The 25,082-nt window shown below is 36.0% G+C and overlaps 2 protein-coding genes and 1 long non-coding RNA gene across 3 annotated transcripts; 2 read left to right on the top strand and 1 right to left on the bottom strand.

Annotated features, from left to right (window-relative positions):
• Positions 1-9: 9 nt before the first annotated feature.
• On the top strand, positions 10-2,428 carry LOC147549536 (uncharacterized). Its single transcript, XR_015237342.1, has 6 exons — positions 10-815; positions 935-1,033; positions 1,183-1,528; positions 1,665-1,710; positions 1,852-1,938; positions 2,039-2,428. It is a non-coding gene; the product is annotated as an uncharacterized LOC147549536 (long non-coding RNA).
• Positions 2,429-5,897: 3,469 nt separating this feature from the next.
• On the top strand, positions 5,898-7,876 carry LOC147549535 (F-box/WD-40 repeat-containing protein 1-like). Its single transcript, XM_086669566.1, has one exon. The coding sequence runs from the start codon at positions 6,609-6,611 to the stop codon at positions 7,794-7,796; it is 1,188 nt and encodes a 395-aa protein (XP_086525692.1). The 5' UTR covers positions 5,898-6,608; the 3' UTR covers positions 7,797-7,876.
• A 4,874-nt stretch (positions 7,877-12,750) lies between these two features.
• LOC147549534 (uncharacterized) lies at positions 12,751-18,703 on the bottom strand. The gene is made up of 9 exons (XM_086667934.1): positions 17,410-18,703; positions 17,003-17,048; positions 16,857-16,911; positions 16,727-16,772; positions 16,516-16,614; positions 15,618-15,686; positions 15,074-15,533; positions 14,751-14,896; positions 12,751-14,674 (listed from the first exon to the last, which is right to left on the bottom strand). The coding sequence occupies exons 1-9, from the start codon at positions 17,926-17,928 to the stop codon at positions 13,289-13,291; spliced, it is 2,826 nt and encodes a 941-aa protein (XP_086524060.1). The 5' UTR covers positions 17,929-18,703; the 3' UTR covers positions 12,751-13,288.
• Between the last annotated feature and the right edge of the window lie 6,379 nt (positions 18,704-25,082).

Below are 25,082 nucleotides of genomic sequence, written 5' to 3'. Positions count from 1 at the left end.
GTTATATAGATTTGTATTTACTAGCAGTCAATATAAATAAATGAAAAAGAATATGAGACATAATAAGCAGAAAATGGACTTTTTGAATAAACAAAAAGTATCATGTTTATTATGTGTAATTGTTACTTATGTATTAAATAAGATCTCTAATCTATTATAGTAAAACAGCTCGGTCGGTTACTCAAGGTATAAGTCTGGCCGTTCATTTTTCGTGTAGATTTTTCATCCGACGGGTGAAAATATTTCAAAATCTGTGATTTAAAATTCGTGTAATTAAGTTCCCCAATACAGGTTATTTTGGTCATTTAAGAAAAATTCTCCCACGTTTTCTGGCTTCACCGAACCCAACTTCGTGTCTCTCTCCCTCTACTCCGACTATCCCTCTACCCATACTTCCTCTTTCTTTCAAAACAGTTAGTTCTAAGTTCAGTTTTTATCTTTCCTGCTCTCCCTCTCTCTATTTTTCTCTCTTTCTGATTCAACTTCGGTTTTGTTCATCTAAATCTGCTCTCTCTGAAATCTTCTTCTCTTCTTTCATTGTTGTTTCATTTCTATTTAATCCTTGGTTGGCTTCAGTAATTTAAGTTTTATGATAGTCTAATTGCAGGAAGGTAATTGGATCTTTTGTGTGGGTTATTTTTATTTAAAGAGCTTTTGTGTGGGCTGTTTTTATTTAAAGCTCTGAAGAAACACTTGAAGCTTTGTGTAAGTTTGGTGAAGAAGTGTTCGAAGAAATGCCTCACTAAAGTCTTTGGTTATAAAAGCAAGTTGGTCTTCTTCAATGTTGTCCAAATTGCTTCTAAATTTAATAGCAGGTACATGCCTAGATGGTAATGGACACAGTAACCAAATTTCACTTCTTACCTTTTGGTTTTGTATTGTCTGTTTAGAGTTGTATTACCTGAAGTTTTCTACTTCTGAATCTTATTGATAGAAGAAGGCAAGTGAATTCTCTTCAACAACACAGAACCAAAATCAAAAGAATCACACTCTTATTGGGGAAGGCACATACTCAAATCTAATCAACCTTGAGGTATACAATCTCTCTCTCTATATATATATATATATATATATATATATATATATATATATATATATATTTATATATATATATATATATGTGCTTATAGAGTTTTTTTCTTATAATTTGGTGATATACCTCTCATTATCTATTCTTACCAGTTACATTTTGTTCTTCATGAATGCCCATCGATAATGTTCAATGGTGAATTAATGCAGTCGAAGAGAGGGTTCCAGGGTTTATCTTAAAATCTTATTTTAGTCATGACGGAAACATCTGATCACAACCTAAAATCCCCTCTTTCTCCCTCCTTCTAATAGTTTGAATTTGTCTAACCTTTATATACTTTCTTCTTGCTTAGTTTGTGTCTTTCAGTTTTCATAGGTTTTGTACTTAAGGTGTTTGGAGAAATGCCCGACTAAGGTGTTCTGATTCGGATTTTTGTTGCCCTCTAATGGTTATATTTATTGTGAAGGTTATTTTGGCACTGATTTTTCTGTTTTGCAGGTAACTATTATTGCCCTCTAATGGTTGTTCTTTAGACCTATCATCTTCTCCTTAACTTCTGAGTTTTGTTAATGTTAAGTCCTCTCAAGTGAGTTGAAGCTTATCATCATTGTCAATTCCTGGTTTTGTGTGCTAGGTAATCTCTTATCTCCTTGCCAGAATGGTTATTTTCTAATTAGCAGGTATATTTTGCTTTACCCCTTAGTGACACATCAACCATAACACACTAGAGATAATTTTTATCCCCTTTAGGTAGTTGTAAAAAGTTTAAAAGATCGTAGTCGTTGGTGTGTTGTTTAGTTTTTCATTGTTATCCCCATCAGATTCTCCGTGCGACTTTCTCTCTCTCTGGCAATAGTTTTGCGTTATTCTTGCAGTTTATATCTTTCCGGCACCTCCATCGAAATCTGGTATCTTTTTCAACTCTTTCGTGATTGTTTGATTTCGATTTACACAGAGGTATTGTAAAAATTCTTTAAGTTCTAAATTGATTTCTAATGATCTTTCTAGGTTGGCTTCAGTAATTTGATTTTGATTATCTTCTAAATCAGGGAGGTTTTGTAGAAAGGCTTGAAATTTTGTGTTATACTTCTCCTATTCTTCCACTTTTTCTTTTTAGTTTATGATTCATTTGAGTTTCATTTTATGATTCATTTGATTACTTTTGGGTGGGTTGTTTTTGGTTGAATCTTTGATCTTCTAAATTGCAGGGAGGTATTTGAAGAATGTAAAGAAATGCTTGAAGTTTTGTGAAAGTTTGCTCACAAAGTGTCTGAAGAAATGCTTGAAACATTTGATACTGTCTAATTGATTTAATAGCAGGTATAAGGTAATGGAGAGAGTCCTATAAGTTTTATGCTTTTGTAGAACTTTTTATCATTTTTGTTCTTTTTATAGTTTGAAGTATAGCTTTTTTACGCTTTGCTGTCTTGCTCGTAAATATTCAGCACCTTCATTGTCAATATCCTCTTTCTAACTATCGATTGCAGTAAGTAATCACAAATGCTTCACTCAAGTTTTTTTTTAGTTTAGACAGACTAAAACCTAAACCATGACTTGAAATCTGTTTAAACATTTGTGTTTTTTATGTTTGTAATGTTTAACAGTGAAATCTGCTTAAAGATCTCTGTTTTCTATGTTTCTTATGGTTTTATGGTGAATTTTTTACTATCTACTGGATTTTGTGTTTGTTCAATTTCATCTATGGCTGACTAAATTTTCATATGACTTCTATGTGTTTGAAAACAACCAGTTAATAAACTCATCTACATTTTACCTTTTTTTCGCAGTCAGAGCTTCTTCTCCTTCTCAGGCTAAAGATGAAGTAATTTATTTTGACTTCAAACGATCTTCTATGGTTGTTTTTCGTTAGATTTTTCTGCTACAAGTGAGTAATTTCATTTACTTAAGTTTTATTCACCGAAGTTTTGTTTGCTTTTGCGTGTTGAATTTCTACAATTCTAATGCATAATCTCCTCGACTTCTATTTCATATTATCCATCTTCTCCTTATCTTCCATTTTTCTTGCTTGGTTGGGAAACTCTTAAGTTCCTTTTAACTCCAAAGTTGCAAACTTCAGTAGGAAAACTCACATGGGTGAAGAAATTTTCCATGTTTAATCGGCAAGTAGATCAAAATCATATGTTTAATGGGTGTTAGTATTTAGGATTTTTGGTTGTTCTTGATTTCCAATTTTATCTGATTGCATTTTGCTTTGGTTTACAATTTTCTCATACAAACTACTATTCTTGCTGTTATTTCTCTCCCTCCGAATTTTCTCACACAAGTGCGAGAAATATTGTTAATGGAGATGGTTGAAGTTTCATTGCTCTGATCCCTAGGTCCGAAAGTAGAAATTGTAGTTTCTTCTATCCAATATATTGTTTTCAGATTGTTATTCGCTACATCTTGAAGATACATTGTTTTCATTGCTCTCTACCTCTCCTCTTCAGGGTTTGTCTTTTATTATTATCTTCCTGCTTGGTAATGACATTCTATTTTTATTCCATGTTTCGATTTTCTAGATGATCATCTTCCCCTCCATTTGTGTGGAAATTTGCAGATTTGGTGATATTAAGTTATGATGGTGCACAAGTTGTTTGAGAAAATACTTCTTAGAGACTAAAGTCAATTGCAACCTCTCTTCCTTCCCTGAAGTAATCTCTCATTTTAAATTGGGATTCTTACATACAGGTTTAGTATGTGAATACATTACTAAATGCGTTTGGAGAAAATATTCAAAAGAATAGTTATTAATTCTTTTCTTCTTAATGTTGACGAGTTTAATGTATTTATTTTTTTTATAGGAATAATGTATTTGTTTGTGTTATATGTTGAAGAGTTTAATAATATACAGTTCACGGTTTATAGCTTTTTTTTTTCTTTCTCTCTTTAGGTGTTTTTTTCCTGTTTTTCATCAATCTTTCAAATTTAGACAAACCTAAAAAATCGACTTGCTGTTTGGACTCCTTTTCGTATAATCGACTTGCTGTTTGGACTCCCTTTTTCCAGCGTTGCAATTTGGACTCCCTTTTGACGGAATCACTTAGGAATATTCCATCTCTAAAGTTAAACTTTAACCATTTCCCAGTTTACCCTTATTTGACTTCTTAGTTTTTTCAACTCAATCAATCTTCTTCCAATTTCATTTATAAAAAAAAGAAAAAAAACAGAATCTTTCTTCTCTATCCATTTCAAAACACATGCTCCTCTTCTATTTTACTCTTCGTACAGATTTATTGATCAATCTATTGTTATAAGAACTTCAATGCTTATCTTCTAATTAATGAAATTCTACTACATATTAATTTCCATAGTTGAGTTTGAGATTACCAAATTTTTTTTAAGAGAATCCTGAAATCATAGTTCAAGCATCCTTCTCCGACTAAAAGAAATTAACACCCATTTCTTAATTTGCTCCATCTTCTGGTTTATCTCAACTTTTGATTTTGTAATCAAAATTTGGAAACCCATGAATACGCCATTGTGTTTAAGTAATCCAAATGTCAAGTTGGTACCAAAGAAAGGGCATGAAATTAATAAACTGTTAGTTGCATCAAACTCCACCAAATTAATTTCTTAACCCGGAGAGTTGTAGTTTTAATTCACCTTCTTTTAAGTTGAGAAATCACAAGCTAGTCATTAGTCATCCATGGAAATTAGAAAGAAATAGATATGAGGGTAGATTGGTTTCTTGAGTAAGAAGAGCCTACTGCCTTGTCTCTCTCTCTAGATCTATCTGGTAACAATAACAATGGTTATCAAGTCATTTTTTAGGGATATTGATTTAAGCCCAAATTTATCATCTAAAAGTTATCACAAGGCAGCAACTCACAAAAGAAAATCCAACATAAGTATATAATCTAATTGGGGTGATTGAGTGATCAGGGTCTATGAAAGAAGAAGATGATTTAAAGATAAAAGAAAAAGAAAATTTAAAATAAAATTAGGGGGTCAAAAGTGCAATATTGATTATATAAGGGTAAACTAGGAATTAGTTCAAGTATAATGTTAGAGACGGAATATTCCCGAGTGATTCCGTCAAAAGGGAGTCCAAAGTGCAACACTGGAAAAAGGGAGTCCAAACAGCAAGTCAATTATATGAAAGGGGGTCCAAACAGCAAATCTCCCATTTCCCTAGCATTTAAAATGTAAAAAGGTGAAACCCCATCGAAGTGGCCAAATTAACACAAACCAAATCGAACTGACGACACCAATGTATAATTAACTAGGTTCCCACCGCGCCCTACGGGCGCGGTAGATCCCTCTTGGCTAACGCCGTCGAGATAGATCACGTTCCCGTGTCTAGCATACACACGTGCATGTTCCAATATGTCTATTTTCACACCATGTGGGGTCAAGAGAGTATCGGTTATCTGAAATTATGTACCGATTTCGTATGAAATCGTGTACTGATTTCAGATCACAGGTATTCACATGTCGCCAAAAGGTGTGAAAATAGACATATTGGAACATGCACGTGTAGATGTATGCTCGACACGGGAACGTGATCTATCTCGACGGCGTTAGCCAAGAGGGATCTACCGCGCCCGTAGGGCGCGGTGGGAACCTAGTTTTTAAAGTATTTGAAGTGTATAATATAGATATATACATATATTGTTCTCCAAGTGCGGAGTGCCTTTGACACAACATTGTGAGGAGAAACTTAATTAAATTTTAGTTTCGATACCATCAAAATAAAAATATTTTGGTCATTTCGACCGAGATATTTTGAAACTTTGGTGAAAACTCGATACTCGAACGCCCGATACTCGAGAAACCCGAAAAAATTGACGGGCTTGGACGGGTTTTGGACACTAGGATTTTTAAATAACCCGCCCGATTAAACCCGAAAGCACGAGTGGACCGAGAGTTTCAAAGCCCGACCGATCCGACCCGATGAATGACACGAACCCGACCGGCCCGATCCGGACTGATTCCCACCCTATTTCTGCCTTCATCTCTCTCTCTCTTCGCCTTTCTTTGTCTCTCTGCTAAAATTACAAGACTCAGTTTTATTAACAATCTCTTAGTTTATCTCTCTACCCTCGGTGGTGGTTGTGGTGGTGCCTCCTCTTCTGTTCCTCCCATCAAGGTAGAACTTCATCTTCTTCCTCATACTTGCCTTTATTAATAACCTCAATAACAACATTTTATCCTTGTTATCATTAGGAATCACATTTTGTTTAGTAAAAATTCTACTGAATCACTTTTTATCCTTCCTTCTTATTCGTATTTTGTTAATAAAATTTCGTATTTTGTTTCCCCAAACCACCACCGACCATAAAACAACCTAATGATCTCTAGAATGTTTTATTTGATTAATCTAAAACCTGTTATTTGAGTTTTCTTAATTAGAAACTACTCTGTTCAACAACAACAAAAATTAGAAACTACTTTTTTTTTTTTGTTGAAAGTAAATTAGAAACTAGTTCCAATACGAATTTCACTTGGATTCACCTTACTCAAATTTAGAAACTTTAGGTAGTAAAGTCTATGTATATATATATATCTCAAACCAAGCTTATTCTATTTGTTGTCTTCACATCAAAACTCAAAAGAAGAAAAGAAAAAGGTAAGAATGTCTAATCTCTCAGAACTAGATTTCATAATTGATATCCTTTCACGATTACCAGTAAAATCTATCTCTAAATTTAAATGCGTATGTAAGTCGTGGAATAACCTATTTAATGATCCGCTTTTTATTCAAATGCACCTCAATTTAGCGAAAGAAAGGAAGGACTTTAATCTAATAACTGATGATAGAAATCTATACTATCCAATTAAGGTTCACCGAACGATGTTTGATTATCTATGGGTTGATTTTATCGGTACTACTGATGGCTTGTTTTGTATAGAAGACATGCCTGGAAATAAAATTTGTATTTGGAACCCATCAACAAAGCAATACAAGGAAATACCATCTCCACCTAGAATTATAAATCCTTATAGAAGAGGGGCATATGGATTTGGTTATGATAATCAGAAGAATGATTACAAGTTGGTAAGAATTGTGCCTGTGATACAGAAAGATATAGAGAAGGATTTAGGTTCTTATTGGCCTGATGATGGTAGTGGATTTTTTGATGTTCAAGTCTATACTTTACGATCGAATTCATGGAGCAGAATCGTTCAACAGATTCCGGATAATGGGTATAATGAAATTGATGTAGCCGGTTTGTTTGCTAATGGATCTCTTTATTGGATGTCTGACAAAGAAAAATTTATACTTGGCTTCAACCTTAGTGAAGAAAGATTCGACCAACTTTCACTACCTTATTGTTATGATGAGAATTCTTCAACAACTTTGAGTGTTTTGAATGGTGATCTTTCTGTATGTCATGATTTGTATAAGATCTACAAAGTTGACGTATGGGTTATGAAGCAGGCTTATGGCGCAAACGTGTCTTGGAGTAAATTGATAACTATTTCCCAATCAAAAGTTTTGACTGAACCAATCCATTTCAAAAGGCCATTGTTGTGTCATAATAATGGTGAAATCCTATTTGATACTGTTTTATATACAAAGGACTATCACGGTAATGCTTTAGTTACATATGATCAAAATAAAGAAAGAGTTACAAACGTCGTACAATTAGTATATGGTGCAATCGGCTTCGATACATTTGTTTATGTGGAAAGCCTAGTTTCAGTTCATTCGGATACATATGTGGAGGAACCATTAGAACCAGTAAGAAAGAAGTTGAAGACAATGAATGAATACAACAACAACAACAAGAGGTCCTGGCGTCCTGCCATAATGATATGAAAGCCAGAAAAGGATGACTACTGTTGAAAATTTAATATTGGTTTAATATTAGTTTTTCTATATTTTGGATTATTTCCTCATTGCCAGCCTTTATGGTGCTGCTTTTTGGGTTTTAATGGTTACTTTTTAGTTTTTTCGCTTTGGGCAGACAGGTTTGTGTTGCGTAAAAAAAAAAAAAAATAAATATGTTCCTATACACGTCTACATCTTCACTACACAATTAAGCCGACCTATTTGTGTATTTGCATGAGAAAAAATTACTGACTCATAAAAATTGACTTATTATTAATTTTTTTATTAAATTTATAATTAAACTCATTATATTTTTATTTGGGCTTGTCGTCCGCCGACCCCATGCCCAAAATATTATTCCACTCAAAACTTTGCACTCTCAATAATTTCTTTGTTTCCCCGAATCACTCACCTTAATTATTCACTTGCACAATTTTCAAAAAAGAAAAATTATTCACTTGGACCAAACCCTATAAATGGGCCGTGTAGTGTACCAAGAGCTTGGCCCAAAGTAGGGGGCGCTTAATTAGGGATTTATAAAACAACCTTATCTCAAACCAAGCTTATTTTATTTGTTGTCTTCACATCAAAACTCAACAGAAGAAAAGAAAAGAAAAGGGAAGAATGTCTAATCTCTCACAAGTAGATTTCATTAATATACTCTCTCAATTATCAGTAAAATATATCTTTAGATTTAAATGTGTATGCAAGTCGTGGAATAACCTATTTGATGATCCGTCTTTTATTTGGGTTTGTCATCCGCCAACCCCATGCCCAAAATACGTATTATGTGCAAAGAGTATTTACCCTTGGAATTTTTTCACATAAGATTTCAATATTATACCTAAAGTATAAAGGTCTAAGTGTTTGGAAGAAACAAAAGTTTCAAAAAATATTATTCCACTCAAAACTTTGTACCCCAGATAATTTCTTTGTTTCCCCAAATCACCCACCTTAATTATTCTCTTTGACCAAATCCTATTAAATGGGCCGTGTAGTGTACCAAGAGCTTGACCCAAAGTAGGGGACGATTAATTAGGGATTTATAAAACAATCTTATCTCTAAAACGTGTTATTTGATTAATCTAAAACGTGTAGTAATTATAAACTAGTAATCAATAAAATTGATCTTCTTTGGTGAGAAATTTTAAGCCAACAATCTTCTAGGAAATGAAAAGGAAGACGAAGAAATAAAGAAGAAAAAGAAGAAGAGGTAAAGCTTCATCAAAATCAGATCTATTTTAGAAACGAAAAGGAAGACAAAACATCATTAAAATCTAGAAAAATGAAGCTTCATTTTTCTTCTTCTCTTTTCTAACTTGTTTATTGCATTGAACTTTGTAGATCCGATTCTTCTTCTCCAGGAGAAAACATGAGGTGACTTCAATTCAATCGAGTAAATTAGTGGTTCCTTCAGTACTACAAATTCATAGATTTTGATTATGTATGAAAGGTTTATACTTCGATTTGTTTTCATTGTTTTTTATGTCTGATTTTCATATTGGGTCATGTATGAAGACATTGATTTGTTTTCATTGTCCATTAACATCAGGACAGGAAGAAAAAAAAAATTCAATTGTCTTCTTTTTTCCACATACACAATCGAGGTTACGAGATCTACAAACCGAATTTGCAAAATTAGTCGATCGGGTTCGCAATTGAGCAAACCCAGGTTGCGAAAGAAAATAGAAAAAAATGTCGATTTCCTAAGTTTCTTTTAGAAAAATGTTATGAAAGTGGGTCTTTTTATAAAGAAAATGAGAATCCATCTCTAAATATATACTACTAGTTTAATCAAAATCCAACATCTAACATAAAAGTTACGTTTTTTTTTGTTGCACCATATTTTCATTAAAATATTAAAGCGTTATTACAGTATTTATCAACTAACATACAAGGAATAATATTCCACTTCTTGCTCATACTCTTCTTTCTTGCCCATCTCGCAAGTTTGTCTGCGTTCGAGTTGGAAGTTCTTCTGGTGTATTTGAATTGCACCGCTTCGAAATTTTTCCTGCTTTCTCGGATTTTCTTGATGTGGATAAGTGATTTCCATTGAACTGAATGGCGTTTATTGTGCAGATGATTGATGAGATTCATGTTGTCGTTTTCAATGATAATAGATTTTAGATTCTTTCGTTCGCCCATTCTAAGGCGAATAAAATTGCCATAGCTTCACTTTATTCACTATTCCTAGCTCTTGCGGTTTTTGCCTGTGCTGCTATAAATTTTGATTCTGCATTATGAGCAATTAAACTAATTCCCATATTGGATGATATATTCGTAAAAGATGCATCAACATTAATCTTAATAAAGTTATTTTCCGGAGGTTGCCATTTTACGTATGTTTTGTGATTTTTCTTCTGATGTTTAGTATTGATTTTTAGGAAAATTTTCTATCATTTTAATGATAGTAAGAACATCATTTATTTCATGCTGGAAACCGTGATCACATCTAACTTTCCATAAGATTCAGAGAATAGACGTAAAATGTATATTCTCTTTAGTATAACAAGAATCAACATTCTTCTCCCATGAGAAAATCCAATCCGAGATGGAGGAAATATTCTCAGAAATGACATTGAACTTGAACCAAATTAATATTCTTAGCCAGAGCACAATGTAACAATGCATGTTCTATGGATTCAGTATTAGTACAATTTGGGCAATTAGTATTGTTGTCTATGTATTTTTCAATTCTCTCTCTCACTGGGAGAGCTTTAGTGCAGATTTTCCATATAAAGATTTTGATTCTCGGTATTACCGGGAGATTCCAGATAAATTTCCAGTTCTGAGTATTAGGATTTTGATTGATATTCGTGGTACTAAGGTGCTGGGACATCGATGCTACCGTAAATTTACCCGACTTGGTTAAGTTCCATTTAAGTTGATCTTTCCCTTCGCTATTCACCGGGATGGCCTTGATGAGGTTCTGAGTATTGGCATCAAAATTGGCGTTGAGGGCTTCATTATTCCAGTTGTTATTCATAATTAGATGGGCCACCTTGGTAAGATCAGAATTGTTGTTGTACGGGATTGTACCACTGATTTCTGGGATCCAATTGTCCGACCAAATGTTGATATCCTTACCTGATTGTACTTCCCATGTGGGTAAACTATCTATAACATTGTAGTGTTTTCTGATCGTTTTCCAGGTCCAGGAGTGATGACCCTTTGCTGGGCCTGGGGTATCCGAGTGTGGGAAGTATTTAGCTTTGAGGAATTTAGCGCACATTGCATCCGGATCTGTATTAAGTCTCCATGCCATCTTAGTGAGGAGAGTTGTGTTGTCAAGCTCAGGTAGATGGATCCCAAGTCCACCCAGTCTCTTCGGCAAACAAATATGCGACCATGATTTGGTGCATATACCTTTCGACTTACCCCACCAGAAAATCCGTTGAGCGGACTTGATGCTCTTGCTAATTCCTTTAGGGATAGCAAAGCATTACATCTGATATCGGGTACGGCCGCTGCTATGGTTGAGATGACCACAGTTCGACCTGCTTGAGATAAGAAGGAATAATTCCATTTGTTAAGCTTATTCTTGATCTGATTGAGAATGTCTTTAAACACTGTAGTTTTTTGGGTTCCAATGAAGAGTTGTGCTCCCAAGTACTTCGTAAATATTATGAAGTTATTTACACAAAGAGATAATTTAGTCTTCGTAAATATTATGACCTAAACAAAAATTATGAAACGTATGTTGCTCGTTTACCTATTATTGGGGCTCAAGTATCTAAAACCCTTTAATAGTGCCCTTCACCGCTAATGTCCAATTCCAGATACACATTTTTTTTAATGTTAAGCTCTTTAGTTGTATGTGTGAACCACATACTTGCAAAAAATGACCAAGATGGTTCTAGACATTTAATTTTTCTTTTCCGTCTTATATTCTATCTAATCTCACTTCGTTGCTCACTTCGTTGGCAATAACATCGAAACTTAAACTTAGTCGCGAAACTTCATATTTTTCATCTTATATAGCTAAGTAATTAGCAATGCCCCATTAACGCTACTGTCTAATTAAGAATGCTATTTTTTTTACTCCATATCTAATTAGAAAACCTCTCTTTTTGACTTTGTGTGTGAACCACGTACTCAGAAAAGATGTGAGATGCTAGAATGGTTTAGACGGTGACCAAAAGGGTGACATAATGACGTGAAATTCGCTAAAACAAAAGATTTTTTTTCGAAATTTGATTACTGTGGGGACCGCTTTTGTTTCTAAATGAGGAAACATGTCATCCTCTAAGTACCAATTTCTAAGTCACTCTATCATTTCCGAAAAAAGATTGCCAAAGTAGAGTGGCACATCATCATTTTGTTTAGTCTATTAAAAGATTTTTTTTATTTTTAACCAGTCAAAACTTTAACAATAATGGATTATTTGTATCTTTAAATTGCTTTATGATTTTAGAGCCATCTCTAGAGCTATTGTCAAACCTTTCAGGCTCTCTCATCTTCTTCAAGCTATTGGTATTTGTGTGGCTGCCTTTGAGTTATAGTTCAATAACAGTGGCTCCCAATGTCTTGTCTGGAACCATATGGTTCACAATAAGCTATATAAATGTTCTGAAAACGATTACCATTTCACAAGAGAAATTGTTGCTCAAGAAAAATTAGAGTTTCTCTTTGAGCCATCCGACTACAGCGAACATTCTCACAAAGAGATAATCATCTCTCTATGACTCTACCGAACTACACCTTTACTGTTTGTATGCAAAGGTGTGATTGTGGTGCTATTTTATGAAAACTTTTCGGAGTATAATTGGAGTGCCATATGATCGTTATTTAAAAGGGAATAAAAATCTGGTGACACTTCAATTATAATACAAACCCGGAAAATGGAACAATGTAAATATTCGAACTTGCAGATTTTCATAGGAGGTAAAAGCAGAGTAGTCAAGGGTAAAAAAACAAAGAAAATGATCAAAGAAGATAATTGGAAACGAAAAGCAACCCCGTTTCCATTTCAGATAATTTACAATCTCAGATATGAACAACACTTGGAATAGATTTACATGTACAGTAAACACCTACTAATACAAAACAGAGAGATGATGAAATATAATACTAACCAAAAGTTGAAGATAATATAAGTAGTACACATGATTCAAACTTGGCTGGCTCTTTTCTACTTCTACCTGTGCTAACTTGCCTGTATATATAAATATACTCTTGCATGGCCAAGCAAATATATAACATCTAACTGAACCACTTCTTCTAATATTCAAAACTACACCCACATCGTACGGTTTCTTCACGATGGTGGGCCTATGAGGAACTGATCCTGGGAGACTGAAATCTAAATCAAATTGTGACAATCAATTTTCATGTCGGAATCCAAAATGCATTAATGGGTCATATTGTCGAGCAATTCGATCTTGAAGATGAAGATCTATCTTCCCATACTAATAGGGGCGGGTGATTCTTCGCTCATTTTCGTTGTCCCCTTGTTTATCTCTTGTGATCACAAAAACTTAGAGCTGTAAAGCCAGGTCTGGTTGTTGAGAATCAGATAAAATACCTGAAGACTGCTTAACTGGTGATGATGATTGGAAAGCTATATTTAGATCTGGAGGAAGCATATCTCTTTTCTTGTTCGTCTGAGGGTTTTGCATAAACCCTTGCCAAGGAGATTGAGCTTGAAAGCGAGATAAGTCTGTACTTAGTAGCTGTGGGAAAACCATATGTTTGTTGTTTTGGAAATGTGATTCATTGCTTGGAGTTTGAGGGTGAAACCTGTTTATCGACTGGAACTGTAAACCACCAGGGGGAATTACCCCATGAAATTGCTGAACAGATTGAGAGAAGTCTCGAGTTGGATTGAAAAGAGAAGAAGCTGAAATCTGCATGTTGGTTTGATTTGAACTTGCCAAGGGTTTATTTTGTAAATGTGTAGCCCCAAGGGACATCCATGCTCGAGCAGCAGCATTGTTAGCGGCTACTGAATCTTCTTTTCTGGAAGATGGAATTGATACCCTCATTTGTTGAGGGCCCATTTTTGGTAAGTTTGCGGGCCTCTGCTGGATTTGGGCTTTTTCAGCCAACATTCTCAATTGATTTGGATCGTTAAGATTCTGAAGATAGTTTCCATCTTGTACATAAGTACCTGCTCTGGCCTGTAGGTTAGAGATAAAACCATAAGAATTATTCGCTCTGTTATTATCTGTATCCGTAATGCTTTTCTTGTTTAGCAATTCTCCGCTGGCAACCCTGTGAATGTCGGAATTCATGTGAGGTACAGACTGAGCAAGACCAACTTTCCTTGAAGCCATTTCAGTTTGCCTTGAATTCTTCATTTCAAAGTCGTGCTTAAGTGGATTTCCTGAAGAAATATCGACACGGTTAGTGTTGTTTGATGAAGGATTCAGCTCAATTTGCTTTAAGCCGTTATCTTGCTTCGCAAAATTCATTGTTAACTGGTTCTGCAGCTGATTAGTGGGATGAGAAATGGGCTTCGCCGGAACACTGAACAAAGGCGGTTTCTTTTCCGAAACGGACCTACTCAAGGGGAAGCCCTTTAAAGGATTAAGTGCACCAGGAGAAGTAGCCAATGCTGATAAATTTCTACTTCTAAGCAGACTGATTTCATCTTGTGTAACCTTCGGCCCGTCATGAATCCTGCAATCATTTAATGGCTCAGGTTTAATCCGTATATCTGCAAGTTGTTTTCCCTGGTCTGCCAGTATCAAAATGGGCTTAGAAAGGGGTTCGTATTCCCCAACCCACCCACGACCAAATTTCATTCCCTCAGGAAGTGCTTGCTTAATTCTCCGTGAAGCAACTTTCCAGGGAACACGCCCAAGAGTTGCGGCAAAACGAGCCAGACTCCTTGAATAAGAATGGTTTTCTTGAAGCCCAACCTGATTCAACAGAATAAAAGGAGATAAATACAATATCAGTCAAAGAATATGAAAATTCAGTTTTTTTGTTACTTACAGAGACTAGTTGCCTGCTTTCATCTTCAAAAGGTGAAAAAATCGACTCTGTAAAGACCTCTAGCTGATCAGATATATTGTAAGTTGCACGGCGATTCTCGTCTATCACCAAATGCTTCTTTTCAGTCTTAGATGGGAGATTTTTATCTGTAAAATATAACAATTGAGGTCAAATTGTAGGTAAAACTATAAACTATCCAATGCCTAAGCCTTGAACCATAACCCCTAAAGGCTAAACATCCTCAGCCATAAGCTTAGGATTTCTGAAATAGCCGACATTTAATTAAGCTTTATCAAGATTCAAGACACCCTTCACCAGTATACCTGACAGTTGCTCCTCAGTTTCATCTGGTAAATTCTCTGTGAGTGAAGAGTTTTCATTAACGAGACCCTCAACATTGCTAGGCACCTCATCATTGTTAGGCTCCTCACATTCATCGGGTTGTATTGGATTTGATAATGTACATGTATCCACCACAGTAGCACGAGTAGCCCCCGAAGACAAATCAGAGCAAACTGGTTCCTGCACGGAGGTAGACGAGGACTTCTTTACTGGAGTCCTCACTGACGTCTTTACTGGAGTCCTCACCGACGTCTTTACTGGAGTCCTCACTGACGTCTTTACTGGAGTCCTAACTGGCGTATTTACTGGAGTCCTCACCGGCGTCTTTATTGGAGTGTGTAATCTGGTTTTCTGCTCTAACTCGAGCTCCTCGTTCGTTCGTCCGATAGAAATTCTCAATCTCCGAAACTTCTTTTTTGTCAAATCATGAATTGTGCTTGCCTTTCCAAATTGAAGCATGATATCAACGTCATATAACATAGGAAAAAAAGAAACCGAGAGATAGTAGGAATTAAAAGTAGTTACCTGTTTATAGTATATGGTTTCAGGGGCATTGTATTGCATTGCATTTGAACAAATCAGAAGAACATCATCCTGCATTCAAGATGGTGAACTTTAGAAGCCAGTAGATTAACTTTGGATGACTTATCTACGAAATTCCTCCCGAATGAACTTCTACTGTTCTGTTACTTCAACTTATGATAGCACTTTAAATCCTGAACTAGGTGTCTGGCTCCAAGTCCATGAGAAGAGTTAGATAACAGTAGGTCAAAGTTCCCCGAGGCAAGATTATCGCGTTTTGAGGACAGCTTTCAAGTTTCAATTGATGACATATTCGTATTTCTGAATAGACTATCTAGATATACTTACTCGAACCTCAGCTACACGATTAAAAATAAGACACAAATCTAAAATGGGGTCATGGGGTGATTGACTTGCCTGAATTTATTGAAAGACAAGAAAACACCATTCGGGGCATTTTCGGTGAAAGGTTCTCTTAAAGGCCAACAATTTCTAATCTCTTTTAACATCACTAATCCTTCCGACTTCCGAGACTCTTTAGATTTTCAATAAAACATCTCACGGAAAGCAAATTGACGTACGACAAGAGATTTAAGTACTTAAACCTCCTACATTTCACTTATCGAGATAATGTGCAAGCTAAAGAAGAACATATACAGTTTAAGAAATCAAGTCTTAGATAGCATGACTCAATCAAGTATATGGAAGTACCGACTAGCCTAGCAATAGCATTAAGAAGTCATGATTAAAAGTAAGGAAAGAGGTAGTATCTTGCCCTTCCCTATCCTCCTCCTCCTCAATGAAATCGTTTTCAGCATTAAAGAAAATGACAATTTCATAAATCCTTTCCATTTTGCTCAAATATTAGAAGTTGAAAGTTAGTATTTGTTTAAGAACTCACCTCCAATTCTTCCAAGTTAGAGTACATTCCATTTGTCAATTTCTTCCTCACTGTTCCAAAGTCCATTGGATTTTCAATTACATCGTGATAGTCGGGAAGCTGTAAAAACGATCGGTTAACAACAAAGTCTAAAGAAAACCCACAAAATGTTCTTATCAACAAGAAAGATAAAGAAACTTCAAATGAATTAAACCCAAAACTATCTAAATACCTCTTCAGGATCAACAGGCTCAGCAAACACACCATATGTATCTTTCCTGCCACAATCCGAGAAAATGAAACTCGAATTACAGAAATCTTTTAATGAGCAAAATCAAGACAAAGAAGATAAAATTCACTACCTTTGTAGATTATCAAGAATTAACTCCAACTGTTGTCTGTCAGGTAATTCAAACCCTGATTGAAAATCAAGTTAGGAGCTAGAATAACAAAAAAAAAATGAAAAAAATAGAGCAATCAAGAACAACCCAAACATAAAAAACCAAACCTTGTTCAAAATCAATCCCTTTTGAATCAACATTTTGCCATTTTTCCTACAAACAAACACCATAAAGTTAAAATGTATCAACATAAGAACACAAGCTAGAACAAGATAAAGATAGCATTTTTATGTATTGGAATGCCACAAGAGATAGAGAGAGAGAGAGAGTGAGAGAGAAGTAGATTCTGTAGTGGGGTTAATAGTTGACCCGACAGTTAATATCATGAAACAAAATCAAGACAGAGATTGTAGAGAGAGAAAGAGATTGTAGAGAGAGAAAATGGACCAATTTTAAAAGAAATTCTAAACAAGCTGAGCTGAGATGAGGTGAGGTGAGGTGGACTGAATGAATACTACTACCACTTCAATTCCATTTCTAAATAAATACCCTAAATCATCATCATCTCAATTACCTTTCTTGTCTTCTTCAGATCCCTAAATTCGATCAAATCTTCTTCCTCTTCTTCTTCTTCTTCTTCTTCATTATCGTCATCATGGTAGTCATAAATTCTTCTTTTCTTATTAGATGGGTTATTACTTCCATAATCAGAAGAGGGTTCATAAATTTTATCAAGAACTTTCCTTTTTTGTCTTCCTTCTGAGTTAGACTGACTCGTTACTGAGTCAACTCCACTAAAACCCTCATCTTTATTAATACTTCTTCTACTTGGATTAGGTAATCTCAAAACCAACTTCAACTTCTTCTCTTTTCTTCTCTTTCTTCTAACTTCCTCTTCAACTTCATCTTCCTCATCACCATCATCATCATCATCATCACCACCAAAATCATAACCGTATGTCAGATTCCGGTGACGGGTAGCTCGTCGATCTTCAGATTCTGAAAAGGGATTTCTAGATCTTCTTCCAACTCTATGACAAAGATCAGATTTTGATGGCCGACCTTTCTTCTTCTTCTTCAAGATCTTACCCATTTTTCCCCCCTCCAAATCTAAACCCCAACCTCACACACACACACACAAACACTTTCTCTCTCTACTGTAATTACTTTCTATTTTGTTCTCTCGATTTCTCTTTGGCTTTTTCGATTCTTCTCTCTCTCTCTCTCTCTCTACTGCAATTATTTTCTCTTGCCTTTCCCAGTTCCGAACCTAATACTGAACCTGAGCTTTGGACTGCTTTTGAAAGAACAAATAATTTATCCTACGCGAGGGCTATTGAGTGGACCTGCGACTGTCCACGTGTACGGCCATCATTCGGTGGTTCACATCTAGCTGAATTTAAAAAGTTAGATTGTTTATTGAGAGCCGTTGATTAGATATTCGGCCGACAAGATTGTGGTTTGAAAATGTAAATGAAAAATCGTGCGGTGGGCCAGGAGTAAGATGGCAGCTGTATAAAAGTCGTAAGGGATTGGGGACTGAAAATGCTTTTGATTGTATTTTTTTCAACAAAGCAAGAGAGAGAGAGGAGAGAGAAAGTGCTGCCCGTTGCCCGTAGCTTTTGTTAATGTGGGGTCGGGTTGTTGCGTGTTTGCCATTCTGAGACTATTATTTATTTGAGGAAAACTAGTATACATACTTGTCTATATGAGATTTGATGCTCTATGTCTCACGTGAGATTTGGTTTATGGGCCAAACAAATTCTTAGATTTTTTATCTGTTTGATGTGTGTGAAAATATTTGATGCGAAAATCATTTGTTTTCTGATAAAGTAAAACAAGTTTTTAGTTCAACAAAAAAAAAAAAAAAAAAAGTAAACCAAGTTTTTCTTAGGACTAGATTGATATGTGTGAAAATAGAGCATAAAATTTGAATTTTATTTGAAAATCAATTTTCTAGTGTTTGATTCAATCAAAAAAGGGGGATACTGATTTTCCGTGGGAAAAGGTAGGAAAAAAGTCTGAATTTTTTCCCCACTCACTACATGTGAAAACGGTTTTCACAACTCTCACCAAATGACATACAGTTGCTCCTCCTGCATCCACCTTTCTTTCTCTCTCAAACTTTGGATTCATCTCTCTTTCTCTCTAAACCTCCATCGAACAATACCCCAATGATAGCGGTGGGAATCAGTTCGGGTCGGTACCGGGCTCTAACTTCATCGGATCGGTCGATTTCAGACATAAAATGTTGGTGACCACATATTTACTCGAGCAAGCACTTTCAAAAATTATTTGTCCATTGATTGTCCGAGATCGTTTATTTTATTGGGCCAATTTAAACCGGAAGGTCTCGGTACGGGCTTTCCAATCAAAAGCTTGCAAAACTTATAAATCATTTTCATTACTAGACAAACAAAACTACAAGTTACAAATGAAAAAGAATAACTAAAAAAACAAATAGTTATAAAAATACATTTGATCATCATTTGGCAAGATATAATTAATATGTGTGATAATCGTTGAATCTACCTTCACATTTTCGATAACATACATTGTCTGTCACTATAATCGCCAAGACAAAGCACATCCGTGGACCGTATATTGTTGATTCAAGGTTCGCTCCACGACAAAACCATACCAAGCCATTAGAAATAGCATCAGATCAACATATTGACTTTGTTTGCACAAAGATAAATCCAAAATATGTGCAATTATACAAGTGAACTATCAAAAAATGAATAACAAAAGATGCAGCAGTAGGCACTATGCACCATCAAAAAGTCACAAGTTTGGAAGTCTGCAAATCAAATGTTATGGGATTGCATCCATTTCCACATCATTGAATGTCGTAGCATCTTGTCATCATTCAAAATATAACAAGTACCCACAACATTACAAAACTCTTGGGTACCCACGGTCATTCGGTCTATTTGAAATGGTCGATCATTCGGTCGGTCCATTTGACAAGGTCAATTAGCGAGCGGTCTCCTAACATGAAATTTTGACCGAGAACGGCCCGCCTACTCTTTCGGGTAGGTTGGGTAGTGACCGTTTTGACCGTCGGGTGCCCACGTGCCTTTTTTTCTCTCGGGCGAACAGGTCGGGTAGCAGTCTTCCAGATTTTTTTCCCACCACTACATACTGATGTCAAAATTTGTCAACTTTTTATCAGTCATAACAAAGATGACTTGATGCTGGATCAAGTCCGAGTAGATGATTTTACTCTGTTGATTCCTTCCACGATCAATCTTGCTCCTGCTTCTACACCTATAAACCTATGAGGGATTTGAAAGGAGCTCGCAAACCTCTCCGACGCTCAAGACAGTCAGATTCCCCTTGCAGATAAAAGATTGAGTATTGATTGAAATTTAGAGTTTATACCTTGTTCGAGGTGATTTGATGCCCTTTTATAGGCTGCTTTTGACTGAATGTCGATAAACGGTGATGATGAGACGGTTGAGATCCTCCGTATTGTACTGGGACTACTACTTCGTAGTTAAGAGATTTAGGGTTTCCTTTTGAGCTTAGTTGTATCTTATATATTTAGGAGTTCCTCTGTTTAAGGATCCTCAATAGATACCTTTCAAAGTCCAGAAGATAATTCCTCCTTTAGAGACTCTTGAAGCGCCCAAGTTAGGCAAATACTTAAGATTTTCACCGACTGATATCTTTGATTAGATTCGGGATTAAGTTAGTAAGCGTTTGGCACGCTTCCACCTTCCCATATTTAGGGCTTAAGGTATCCGTCTTGATTATGTGGACCATCTATCTTTCTCGTGAATCCCAGAGCAGACTTGGTTGTACTTGAGTGAGGGCAGGGCTTAGGCTCGTAGGACAATCGTGTTGATCCCAGTTTCAGGCTTGAGTGGCAGACCTCCTTCGGATTCGACCTTCTTTGCTGACGTGACCCGGGTTGACCCACGACCTTTTGGTTTTCTTTTGACTCATTGACCTTAGTCAACCGATGACCACTTTTTGTATCATCATATTCATCATGGTGATACAATGAGGGCTCTTTATGTTATATGTAGGATCTTGAGCAACAATAATGTAAATGGCAGAGACTGTATTGTTGGTGTGAGTGTTAAGCTACCTAGAGAAGTCGATCCAATGATGATCTAATGGACGAGGATTCAAAGAATCAAGTCTTGATTGTGGCTTCTTTATGCCACTCCGATAAAACAAGCTGACAAGACCAAGATGTAAAGATGTATAACTTCCAACAACATTATCACCACCAAGTAAATGCTGATTCCATCTGTGATCAATTGATTCAATTTCACCCCCAAAACTTTATAAAATTGGTGGAAGTGAACATATTTCGTATATCTTCTTTTGATTCTGTAATTCTCATCTCTAAATTTCACTAAGTCCATTACCACTACTCCTGCGTTGAAATAACTTGGATTTCTTCTATTAAAAATCCTAAATAACATTGGGTAAAACCATAATTCATCTGCGAAATACTTTGTGAAATTTGCTTTACAATATTTCACATCCTGTAGTGCCCACTATTTTTCTACTTCAACTTTCACCCACTTGTAGCTTCGCTTATATCCCCATTTCTCCCACCATGACCCAAAAAGTGAAAGATTTTAGGGTTGGGGCTTAAATCGGGGATGCTATAAAAGCACCCACTATTTTAACAATTGTCATAAGTCACGCATTTGATTGACACGTGTACCATTTAACTAATATTTAACAGAAAAATAAAAAATGGGAGTCAACACGATACATATTTTCATTTTGGGACATAGTCCTAATATCACTAAATGATTGGGGGTCAATGTCTAAATAACTCTAAAATTAAAGTGGTCATAGATCCAATCGATATCTTCCTCAATAGCCATGAGATTTTCATATTATGTTGATTATTTTATGGGTTATTTCCCAAATCGCCCACCAGCTTCCTGCCTAGCCCCTTACTTTATCAAAAATACCCAAATGGCCCCCCGTTGAGTTACCGTTAAATCCGTTAACAAGTCATCATTTCTCTCTCCTCCATCTCATTACCTCTCTCTGCCACCTCAAATTCTCGCCATCTCATAGGCTAATCCGGCGAAGGTCGGCCAATTTTCTGGCCGGCGACCTTCAAACATTAAAAAAAAAACCTTTTTTCTGCTCTCTCTCTAGATCTGGTTCACCATGAACCAGATCTGTCGAACATACCTTCTTGATGGTCCGAACAGACATTCTTGAATGTCCGAACAGACCTTCTTGATTCTTGAAGTTCTGTTCGATAGATCTGGTTTCAAGAAGGTTTGTTCGACAGATCTGGTTCACCATGAACCAGATCTAGAGAGAGAGAGAAACAAAAATTTAGAGAGAGAGATAGGACAGAGGAAAAAAAGTTTTTTTTTTAATGTTTGAAGGTCGCCGGCCGGAAAATTGGCCGGCAACCTTCGCCGGTGAAGACGATAAGGTGGCGAGAAAGTGAAGTGGTAGAGAGAGGTAATGAGATGGAGGAGAGATAAATGATGATTGGTTACCAGAGTTATAACATTAACTTAAAAAGGAGCCCATCTGGGTATTTTTGATAAAGTAGGGGATAGGCAGGAAGGTGGTCACAAAGTTGAGGCTATTTAGGAAATAATCCTTATTTTATTGACATATTTGTAGCTTATGAAAAATTTAATCATTTTTGGGTTATGTCCTAGCACTCTCCCCCAAACTAATGTATACGTGAAAACCATTTGTGGGCAACTTTTCTTGTCTTTTGGTGAATCACTTGATTTCTTGTGGGTCTTTGGCCAATTGTTTGTGTTTTTTATTTTCTTTGTAAGAAATCGACTACGATATACGTTAGTCGTTACAAGGCATTGATACATCATGAAGATGTGATGACCACGATAACCGCCCGACAAATTTATTACAATATTTACTTTATATATTGCTTAAATTACATGAGACAAATCTTGATGACAAACTGCTTCCACCAAGACTCGATTCCACGACCTCGTGGGCTTAAGAGGGGTGTCCAACCGTTACACCAAAGGGTGGTGGACAACTGCTTGTTTTCATCATAGGTCTTTGTTGTTGAAAGAGAAATATAAGTAGAACTGTTGTGAATATTTTCTTTTAGAAGCACCCACAAGAGAAAAGGATGCAAGACAACTAGGTCAGCTGTTTAAGAAAGTGTGAAGAGTAACCAAGAAAGGAGTAGGAAATTTAAAGGCACCTCGGAGAGCTAGGCCAATTGTTTAGGTCCACCGAAAGAGGTTAAAGCTGCTCCTCCTCGTAGGGTTTGATGGAGCTTGGTTAGAAAGAGACGGGTAAAACAGAAATGAACATACCCTCATTTGCAGAAAGGGCCAGCTCGACTTGACTAGATTTGTTTCAGTATTACTCTTAGCAAAGTAATATAACCACCATTCAGACCACAAACTAATGGACCAATCAATTAATGTGTATTTTGTATAATTTTGAATCGGCCAAAATAATAACTGGGTAATTGAGTCGAAAATCATAGTTTACTTCGTATATCTAAATATTAAATTGAACATATTTCACACAACTTCAGTGTTACTGTTATGGTACACAGGAAAAAAATGAGAGTCATGAAACACAAAAAAATATTTGATTGCAACTCCTGGTAAGACCTTACTCAACTATCTCCAAAAAGTCACATCTATATATTCTTGAGTAACTAATAAAAGGATATACCCATAACCATATATTATATACTTATAGTTCTGGTTGCTTAAGAGTATTCTTCTGGGAGTATATGTACACACAAAATTTATCGAACGGTTAGCCGTTAGTTACCACTTATTTTATAAAGACAAGACTTGGAGATCCAATATGGAGAAGGCCTACACGAGATAAACCTCTTAGGTTAAGGGGAACTATGTCTTTCAACAAAAAAAAAGGCGAACTACGTCTTGCGTGTACTCACAGATCAACGGCTCGTTGTCAATTTCACTAAAAACTTCGTTTTCAATAAAGACTACTAAACTATCATTCAGTCACGCATCACTCATCTTGTTTTTAAGCGTGTTTTAACTATCTTCATAGCTAAAAAAACTCTTTCAACAAAGGCAGTTGCAACTGACAAAGTTAATGCTAAAGTGATAAGCAAATAAACTAAATGATATGTTTTATCCCTCTTAGTTTCCACCAATGTTCTAGCAAGAGCTCCAATTCCATCTATATTTGAGAAATCATCATTCCACCTCATATTGTAGATGTAATTTTTAAGCTGAGAACTAAGTAGCATAGTGTTAAGACTACTAAAATGTGATGGATAAAATTCAGCAAGACGCATCAACTTACTTTTGTCGAAAAGGGCAAAACCTCTAGATTGACTCAAACATGCCATACAACGGAGAGACTCGATATTCTTCTCAGTGAAATGAGCATTTAATTCTTGAAGTTGCATATCAGTAACGGTATTGAAAACCTCCACTTGATAGTGATAAAAATTTGTAATTTGTTGTGCATTCCTCCTGCTTCTCCGACAGTGAACGAACCATTAAAATCCAACACCTCCAATATTACGTTTTTCACAAAAAGTAGATGGTAGATGATTTGGGGAAATAAGAAAATTATCCAGGGTAAAATTTTTTAAAGGGAAGATGTGAATTTTGGCGAATTTTCTGGGGTGCAAAATTCTAAAAGGAAACTAGTCATCTTCTTCTTCCTCGTCTCTTATCACCGACGCCGGCTACCACTATAAACTTCGTTCACTACCTCTAACTCCGACCACCACCATTTTTTCCTTTTCTTCTTCATCCGCTCTCCTTCCTCTAAAACTACAACCTCCATTTATCTTTCTTCTCTCTACTCCTACCTCTCCATTTCTCTCTCTATTCCTCCCTCTCAATTTCTCTCTCTATTCCACCCTCTCTTTATTTAATCCGGCGAAGGGGTGATCCCTTCGCTGGAAAGACGATAGATCCGGCTATGGTTTGGGTCATGTTTGGGAGAACCCCAAACCACTATGCTGGTTGGAGATTGCCCCAACCAGTTCATACTGGCTTGCCCCAACCAGTTCATACTGGTTTGGGGGGATCCCCGAAACTAGTCCGGTTTTGGGAGTTTCCCCAACCAGTCACAGGTTTTGGGTTCTCCCAAACCAATGTCGTTTTCCAGCAAAAAAATTCGTCGGAAAACTGCTAGAAAGTAACAAAGAGGGAAGAGAGAGAGAGCATGAGAAAGTCTTCACCCAAAATGGTTTCCCTCGAAAAATTAAAAAAAACGAGTCAATTAAAATTGACCAATTTTTCAGAAAGTCTTTGCACCCCA

The sequence above is a fragment of the Eschscholzia californica genome, unplaced genomic scaffold (genome assembly GCF_041429995.1).
Source record: "Eschscholzia californica isolate CP2 unplaced genomic scaffold, dmEscCali1.0.p SCAF_3, whole genome shotgun sequence".
Classification (NCBI taxonomy): Eukaryota; Viridiplantae; Streptophyta; class Magnoliopsida; order Ranunculales; family Papaveraceae; genus Eschscholzia; species Eschscholzia californica.
Note: the sequence above shows the minus strand (reverse complement) of the source record. Positions and strands in the feature narration are given on the sequence as shown.

What these genes read in the sequence shown, in the direction of transcription:
- LOC147549535 (XM_086669566.1), top strand. Translation starts at nt 6,609, where the DNA reads ATGTCTAATCTCTCAGAACTAGATTTCATAATTGATATCCTTTCACGA.
- LOC147549534 (XM_086667934.1), bottom strand. Translation starts at nt 17,928, where the DNA reads ATGGGTAAGATCTTGAAGAAGAAGAAGAAAGGTCGGCCATCAAAATCT. An exon ending in AGGGATTGATTTTGAACAAG is followed by an intron (nt 16,912 to 17,002) that starts GTTTGGTTTTTT and finishes ATTTTCAATCAG; the next exon opens with GGTTTGAATTACCTGACAGA. An exon ending in AGCCTGTTGATCCTGAAGAG is followed by an intron (nt 16,615 to 16,726) that starts GTATTTAGATAG and finishes TCGTTTTTACAG; the next exon opens with CTTCCCGACTATCACGATGT.